The 8497-nt window shown below is 51.8% G+C and overlaps 1 protein-coding gene across 1 annotated transcript; it reads right to left on the bottom strand.

Moving 5' to 3' along the window:
* Window positions 1-1815: 1815 nt before the first annotated feature.
* Window positions 1816-7143, bottom strand: GSC (goosecoid homeobox). Its single transcript, XM_056851756.1, has 3 exons — window positions 6768-7143; window positions 3920-4179; window positions 1816-1968 (listed from the first exon to the last, which is right to left on the bottom strand). The coding sequence occupies exons 1-3, from the start codon at window positions 7141-7143 to the stop codon at window positions 1816-1818; spliced, it is 789 nt and encodes a 262-aa protein (XP_056707734.1).
* Between the last annotated feature and the right edge of the window lie 1354 nt (window positions 7144-8497).

The raw sequence follows: 8497 nt of genomic DNA, 5'->3' as shown, positions 1-8497 counted from the left end.
CGTGCAGAGGTGGTTTGCCATGGCCTGCCTCTGCATCGGGACCCTGAACTCGGCTGACAGTCTCCCATCCGAATACTAACCAGGACCGACCCTGCTTAGCTAAGGAGATCGGGCTATCCTGGGCTATCCTTTAATCACCCTTACTCGGTTTTCAAAGCGGAATGGTAACGACAGATAATATTCAGAAGTTGCTATCCATTTGTACTTTTGTACGGTAGTAACACAAGTCCGAGAAGAGACCCAGATTCCACCCAGTACAGCGATGTCTTTTTCCAATACATCTCCGAGGAAAATATGTGGTTTCCTATTAACTAAGGTTTGTTCAACAATCCTTCCCTGTGAAAAACTGGGATAAATTGTGTTCAGAAACCTCTAATTCCCACTGCTACCCTTTCACTATGAGAAGGGAAGAAGGAAAGGAAGAAAGAAAGGAAAGGAAGAAAGGAAAGGAAGAAGGAAAGGAAGGAAGAAGGGAAGAAAGAAAGGAGGAAAGAAGAAGGGGAGAAAGAAAAAAGAAAGAAAGAAAGAGAGAGAGAGAGAGAAAGAAAGAAGGAAGGAACTACTTCTTTGCAGGAGTATGTGTACTGTTCCAATTACTTTTGGGGTTGTCACAGTAAATATGTCCCACAAGATACTGCAAAAAGATGATACTAAACTTTTTTTTTTTAAACCATGTATGAGTTTTGTCCTTTCACTAGTATCCTTTTACGTTTTCATCGCCGGACCCTAGAATTACTGATCTTGATCGGGTGAACGACTAGAATTCTCGAGCAACTCTGTGTCGCCCCAGTCGCTTGGAGAGACGAGTCTAAACTTTACCCTCCCTTGGAAATAAGTCCCAAGCCAGTGAATAAGCCGTGCCGCTGAGTAAGGAAACGGACGTTGGAAAAGTCACAGGCCTCCCAACTGCTAGCAAACGCCGACTGGCCGTCGATTAACGAGGCAGCGCGGTGCTCGCCGCGAGGTTGCAGCTCCATGCACATTTACCTGGGAATAAACCCCACCGACGACAACGGGACTTACTTAGGAGCGTGCATGTTTAAACTCCCACAACAGAAAACAACTGATTTTGTTTTTAAGTGCTTTCTCTCTGGCCTGCTCCAAATCACTAGCCTACGGCCATTTATGCTTGGAGGCTTTGCCTTGGATGTGCTGCGCTCTAGATGCACATTTCCCCAGTCCGAATTCTCAAAACTCTGCATGGGGGCTTATTGCTGAGTTTTGAGGATTTGGATGGGGGAAATGTGTATCTTCAAAGCGGCAAATCCAAAGCAAAACCTCCCATGCATGAATGGCCGTAGCTTCCCGGTGTGAAATTACAGATTAGTATGCCAATAAAGGTATTTAAAATTGAAATTACAGATTCATAACCAACGACAACTGCAGAGTTAAAATCCCCATTTCTACGGTCTTCCCTGCCCCCCCCCTTTCTTCGTACTCGGCCAAAACGAGTTAAGGGGAAAGGCTGCGCAGGCCCCCTCGTTGCCAGGCCTAGACTAAACAAGGAAGTGTTTGGCCCCCGGTCTGACGCTTTGGTGTTGTCTCCTGGGGATTTGGCGGTCAGGAACACCCAAACAAAACCAAACCACCACGGCCAGCGTCCACCTGTGCAACACCTCCGCAAACGCGCTTTTTATTTCAACGGGATCGCTCCTCGGGTCAAGTACATTATATACAAACAAGGGACAGTCCCCTCTTCCCCGCCTCCTCCTGCAAACGCAGAGTCTGTGCAAGAATTGTGAGAGCATCTTCTTCTCCGTGCAAGTAGTACAGACAAGACAGTCCGTCCGGCGGCCGAGCGCAGCTCCCTCCGTATCAGCTGTCGGAGTCCAGATCGCTTTTGTTTTCTTCCTGTCTCTTCTCCGGGGATGTTTTGGAAGCTTTATTCCATTTCTGGGCGTTTTCGGACTCCTCCGAAGAAGATCGCTTTTGCCTCCTCCATTTAGCCCGGCGGTTCTTGAACCAAACCTGCCACCCAAATCAATTGGAAAGGCAAAGAATCATTAGTGGCAGTAGACTGGTGCTAGTTACCAAGGCCACTTATGCACGGGGGGTTTTGCCTTGGATTTCCTGCTCTCTAGTTGCACATTTTCCCCATCTGAATTCTCAAAACTCTGCATGGGGGGCTTATTGTTGAGCTTAGAGAATTCGGATGGGGAAAATGTGCATCTGGAGAGCAGGAAATCCAAGGCAAAACCTCCCATGCATAAGTGGTCCAAGTGACCAGGCAGGGCAATGCTGCCGCGGTCGTCTTGTTTGTGGGCTTCCCAGAGGCACCTGGTTGGCCACTGTATGAACAGAGTGCTGGACTTGATGGGCCTTGGTCCGATCCAGCAGGGCCTTTCTTATGTTCTTATGACCCACGTGCGCCTAGGAGCCACAGCAATCGAGCATCACGGCAGAATTGTCCTACCGTCTCAAACGCAGCGCGCTTCCAAAGAACAGATTCACACCTTCAGCTGCAAAGCCGTGGTATCCTGGTCACACGAAATCCATACAGGTAGACTTGAAAAGACCATCGTCTACATGGGCGCTGTGAAAACGCCTGGATCCTGAATACAGGGCATACGGCTAAGAGCGCCATCCTTCCGTTTGCCGGTATCATGCGCAGAGTTTAGGATCGGCTACCACCTCGCCGCCGCACACAAAGGGAATCCTGTACTCCCAAGTTAAGGGGGAGCTAGGGCCCTATAGTTGGCGCGCTGCTAATGCGGTTTGCAGCCGTTTCCTCTTTAGATGGGAGGCGTTTTTTGTCTCACAGGATAGCTGTGCAATTGACCTGACAAAAACTGCAAGATTTACCTGAAATGATGAGGACTGCTTTATCTGAATACCACCGCTACTACATTTCGAGCCAGCTCTAAGCCATGAGTCGTGCGAAGTACAGAAGTAATAGGGGGTACTTCGCAGAGGACTTAAGTCTGCAAAGGTCTGGGCTTTTCCGGGGAAGGTCGACATCGTGTACCGCATCCTAAACCTCTTGCGCTGCATCCTAAATGGAGCAGGTACTTTGCACTGGCTAGTAAAGAGCTCTAAAAGCCAGAAGGGGGGAGCTGTCCAGCTCCGCCCGACTTGCTCAGCAGAGGTGCCCTGGTATCTGCACAGGCTCGAGTCACAGCAGGCCGGAAGAGGACGGGATCCGGAACCGTTGGATGTCTCCCCAGTTTCAGACGAACTTGCTTCAAACAAACGCGTCTGCGAGAATCGCCGACTACGGTTCCGCGCGGGCAGTAGCAGCCGCGCGGTGTAAATAGTAAGCAGTGGCAACTGGGTCGCCTCGGTCCAAGCAGATAGCACAGAGGATTTGCAGCCGGATCCATATTCCACTTAAAACCCAGGTATTATGGCTAAAGGAAGTTTTCGGTATTCACCAAGACATTAAATTCGTCTTTTAGCTGCAGTCATGCCCACCGACAAACGTCCCACTGAACTCAGTGAGACTTAATACTTCCAAGTGAATTTATTTAATTCCAAGCAGGATTAAATAAATCCTGAATAGTTTGCGGGGAAGCGAACTCCGATTCTAAGGGGAATCCATAGGATCAGAGCTGCAATCCAAGAACAAGCTACCCGGGTGCCATAAGTATAAACCATTTTAACACTGTTATTGACCAATACAGCAGTAGCTTGGGGGGGGGGGGTATTTAAATCTGTTGCGCTCAGGTTCCCCTAAACCTGGGAAGGCTGAATTTAAAGGTTTCCTAAAGATTACTCTCTATCTAATTGCTACCGGTGCTGCCGCTGCTACTAAGGTGTAGCTTCTTGCGCCAAGGACGTGCCAGGCGCTGTACCAACCCCCCCCCCCATCCTGCAGTCTGGTTGCGATGCAAACCTCCTTCCTCTATTTGCAAACTTCTCGATTGTTCCCCCCGCCCACAACCCGCGTTAAATGAAGCCGAGAAGAGGCGGCCCGCCTTACCTCCACTTTCTCCTCCCGCAAATGCACTCTCCTGGCCAGCTGTTCCCTCGTACCCACATCTGGGTATTTGGTTTCCTGGAAGAGGTTTTCCAGCGCCTCCAGCTGTTCGTCGGTGAAGATGGTGCGGTGCCTCCGTTTCCTCCGGCAGTGGAGCTGGTTCAGCAGCTGCAGTTCCGTCCGGGACAGGGTGCCCACGTTCATATAGGGCAGCATCTGGTGGGGCACGGGGGACATGAGGACGGAGCCTGTACCTTCGTAACCTGGGGAGACAGGATGCAGAAAGGGAGGATGGCGCGGGTTTGGCACGGGATCCAGAGCGCAGGCTGCTGGCAGAAAGGATTGCCCCCAAATCCATTCGCCACCGCCAAACCCCAAATCTAGACTCTCCCCCTCCCCCCACCCACCCACAGAACGAGGCCAGATGTCAAAAGCACGGAATTGACAACTTTGGAAGTGCTGGAACCGGAGGTCCCCTCCTCCAGACGCCCAGGGTCCCGTTAACTTGGGTGGGAATGAGAAAACGCAGAACTATGCAGGCTGGGGGTGGGGGAGGCTGCGATGCACTTTCACACATGCCGCTTAATGCACTTTCCATTCACTTGCAATGCACTTTGAGGCTGGATTGTACTGCGTGAAATGTCAAAACCCACTTGCAAACGATCGTTAAAGTGCATTGAAAGTGGATGGAAAGTGCATTATTCAGCATGTGTGAAAGTGCCCGATAGCGGTTCTCTTAATCCAGATTAGCCTCGGAGTAATTTCATAGACTGCTGGTGAGTCTCCGCACACACATCTCAATTAGTTTAATGAAGTTTTGCTTGTAGTTGGGCGCCAACTGCATCGATCTCAAAAGTTAATCCCATTGATAAACCAGAGGCTGTTTACGAGTTTAGGCGCCAAACCACTTAACCTCCAAAATTATAATCTGGAAAGCAATTTCGAAAACCTTACAAAACAAGGGACGGGGGTCCTATCCGCAGCAGCGTTGACCTAAATTGCAGGGAGTTACAGCATATAGATCTAAAGCAGTTGGAAGGAATTAAAAACTTGGATTAAACTGCGACTCCGAGGAACATACACTTGGAAGAAATGTGTAATGAAACAAATTATACTTTTTCCCCTAGGTCCTTCCCGTCTTCCACAGGGCCGGTGGCCCAATCCTAAACCCATCTACATGGAAACAAGCCCCACTGGACTAAGTGGCGCTAAGGAGTTTTAGGATTTTGAAGAAGTTTAAATCGGCTTCATCTCTAATGTTTCAGTTTAACGCTGGGGTGTGGGTCAGTTTGTAAATCCAGACTATCCAGTCTGTCGGCCTTGTGTACGTTATTTGGGACGGGGTGGGAATGTCACCTCCGGATTTTAAACCCTAGAAGCGGGTTCTGCTTGGTTCAGGGAGTCTTTATAGGAATCCAAAAAGGAAATGTGATTTAATGCACCAATTAAACTGGGAGAGGACGCACAAACCCAGAAGCCTGTAGGTCGGCCTTAAAAATACTTTTGCGTCTGACTGCTAAGCCTGTTTACCCAGAAGTAAGTCCCACTGATTATAAAGGGTAGGTGCTTTTGGAACAGCCGTTTGGTGTGCAAGTGTGTAATTATTCCCAATAAGCTCCCGGCGCAGGCAGTTTTACGCACAGATACTCCAGTCTTATCGCGTTCACTTCCACAAACTTCGGGAGTAACTGCGCGTTGTAAGCGTCCCAAACAAACGCGTGTAAGAGTAAAATACACGTGCACTGTGACGGAGCGTCAAAAGGCTGTGTTTTTATGGATGACAAGCGGGAGAAGTTGAGAGAGCGCAGGCTCCGATATCCATCCCCACCACCGAGTCCTCAACACATTACTTGGGCCGTAAATCGTACGGGAAAGTTCGCGTCTAACCCACGGCGCTTCACGTCCGTCGTGACCCCCCCCCCTTCAGCATTCCTTCACGCCAGCGTGACCAAGAGACAGAACCCGTCTTTTTTTTTAGGGGGGGGGGGTTAATGGCTGGGGTCGCCACAAGTTGGGTGCCTTTCCTTGCTAAGGGGCAAATAAAGCCATGCGCTTGAGATGATGAAGAAGAGTTGGTTTTTATATGCTGACTTTTTCTACCACTTAAGGGAGACTCAATCCGGTTTACAATCACCTTCCCTTCCCACAATAGACACCCTGGGCAAAAACGCACGGGAGGTTTTGCCAGTCTCTAAATGCACATTTCCCCCCTCTGAATTCCCTAAACTCAAAAACAAGCCCTCACGCAGAGTTTTGAGAATTCCGATGGGGGAAAATGTGCATTTTGAGAACAGCCGATCCAAGGCAAAACCTCCCGTGCGTTTTTGCCCCCCTGCGAGGTCGGCGAGGCCGAGAGCGCTCTGAGAGAGCTGTGACTAGCCCAAGGTCACCCAGCTGGCTTCGTGCGGAGGAGTGGGGAGACAAATCCAGTTCACCGGATTAGCCCCCGTCGCTCATGCGGAGGAGTGGGGAGTCAACCCCGCTTCTCCAGGGCAGACTCCACCGCTCCAAACCCCCGCTCTTCACCACGACGGCTCTCGGTAAGGGCAGGGCCGAACTTCCTTTCCCCCTGGTCTGGAGTCCCCTCGACCTCTCCATCCACGGACTGGTGGTCGCAGCGGGGGTCCGCGCCAGTACCGGGGCGGCGGAGAAGAGAAGGGGCGAAAACGCACGGTCGCTTGAGCCTCCTTTCTTCCCTGTTCCAGCCAGGATTCAGCCAGGATCGGACGCACGTCCGTGCGTCCGATCCTGGCTGAATCCTGGCTGGAACAGGGAAGAAAGGAGGCTCAAGCGACCGTGCGTTTTCGCCCTTAAGACCCCGGGTGCCAACCTAGACCCTGCCGGGACTTACCTGCGGCCGGGACGCAGGAGCACTGCTGAGCCCCCAAGGGCTGCACGGCGCCGCAGCAGGAAGGGCCGACGGCCGACGCCTGGACGTGGAGCTGCCCGTAGTAGTAGTTGCCGTAGCCCCCCAGCCGCGACCCCCCGAGGGCGGGCAGGCCGGACGCCGGCGCCACGGCCCGCGGGTAGTAGCCGCCGTAGTCGCCGCCGGCCGCGGCGTAGAGCGAGTCCCCGCCGGGCAGGCTGGCCGAGAAGACGACGGGCGCGGCGCCCTGGGGCTGCAGCACCAGCGAGGAAGAGGAGGAGGAGGAGGGCGAGGAGGACGCCTTGCAGCGGGGCCGGGCCGCCAGGATGTTGTCGATGCTGAACATGCCGCCGGCAGGCATCCCCCGCCGCCGGCGCCGGGAGGCAGAGCGGAGAGAGGCGCACCGAGCTGCGCCCTGCCGTCCAGCCTGGCTGTGCCGGGCTCCGGGGCGAAAGCGACTCGCAAAAGTCCTTTAAAGAAAAAACACACGCACGCACCCCCCCCCCCAAAACCCTTCCTGGTGATTTTGACGTCTGAGCCCCCTCCCCTTCCTCCTCTTCCTCCTCTTCCTCCACCCGCGCCTGTTTCCTCCTCGGATCGCAACTGCGCGGAGTCTATAATCCACCCCCAAACCCCTTTCCTTTTTTATACCCAGGCGACGTCATCCTGGATTTAGTTCCTGGTTATAGATCAGATCGCAAATAAAACCAGATTTCACTCTCCTTTTTTTTTTAAAAAAAGGGGGGGGTCAGTGGAGCTGGTGGGGGCGGGGTAGGGAAAGCAGAGGAGGTGGGTCTGGGGGAGAAGGAAGGGGGGGGAGGGACCGATTTCTGTGTATTGAGAATTAACGAAATTAACTTAATCCTTTCCATTAGTGGGATTCTCTCCTCTCTCTCGCTCTCTCTGTCTCGCTCTCTCTGAAGCATCCCCCAAGACTCTCCCCCCCCCCCGAACAATCTCTCCCCGCTCGCTGCTTTTGCTAATTGTTGCCCGGGTTAATCTGGTTAACAACATTGCGGGAAACTGCCTCTAACGCCCGCGCCCAGCCCCACTGCTTCGCCCCCTTGCTTTGTCTCCGCTGATTGGGTGCCGTTTCCTCTGCCTCCCGCTAACACCCCCCGATCCTCAAGCACGCACCGATTTAGGAGGAATAATCCCTGGGTTTTACCTACCGTGTAAATGAGTTTAGAGTTTAGGATCAAGGTGTTAGATTCCTGATTCCTGGCAGGAATTAGGCAAAGAGGGCTTTGGATGTGTATTTAGTTCGAGATGCTTGCAACAGGGTCCTCTGCATGTTATTGGGACATAAATCCTCACCCACCTGGGTAATTACAGTACTGTATATTGTTGTGTCCGATGGTGTGTGGATGTCTGTGTGTAATTTACATGCATAGACACTTAGTGTGTGTATATCGAATTTGATCCCTTTCATCCTTCACTTGAGCTACATTTCAGCGGACCCTCCTGGGTCCCGAAAACATTTATTTGGGGGAAATGCCCCGCAGATTTTCAATGGAACTTTCTTGTCAAGCAGAAACCGTAGAGAACCCAATTTGCAATTCGGATCTATTGACCTCCAGGAGAGAATTTACTATCTCTCAGTTCAGTATGACCCTAAGGGTGCTATTTCTAGACCGAAATAAACTTTTTTTTAAAAAAGACAACCACAAAATTGCTGATCCTTAGGATTCCTTTCACTTGGAAAAACATCCCAT

The sequence above is a fragment of the Euleptes europaea genome, chromosome 6, assembly GCF_029931775.1.
Source record: "Euleptes europaea isolate rEulEur1 chromosome 6, rEulEur1.hap1, whole genome shotgun sequence".
NCBI lineage: Eukaryota > Metazoa > Chordata > Lepidosauria > Squamata > Sphaerodactylidae > Euleptes > Euleptes europaea.
Note: the sequence above shows the minus strand (reverse complement) of the source record. Positions and strands in the feature narration are given on the sequence as shown.

Bases quoted from the DNA above. Each gene is read 5' to 3' on its own strand.
- GSC (XM_056851756.1), bottom strand. From the start codon at position 7,143: ATGCCTGCCGGCGGCATGTTCAGCATCGACAACATCCTGGCGGCCCGG. The intron at 4,180-6,767 runs GTAAGTCCCGGC...CTGTCTCCCCAG, and splicing joins CTCCTGCGTCCCGGCCGCAG to GTTACGAAGGTACAGGCTCC. The intron at 1,969-3,919 runs GTAAGGCGGGCC...TTTGGGTGGCAG, and splicing joins TGCGGGAGGAGAAAGTGGAG to GTTTGGTTCAAGAACCGCCG.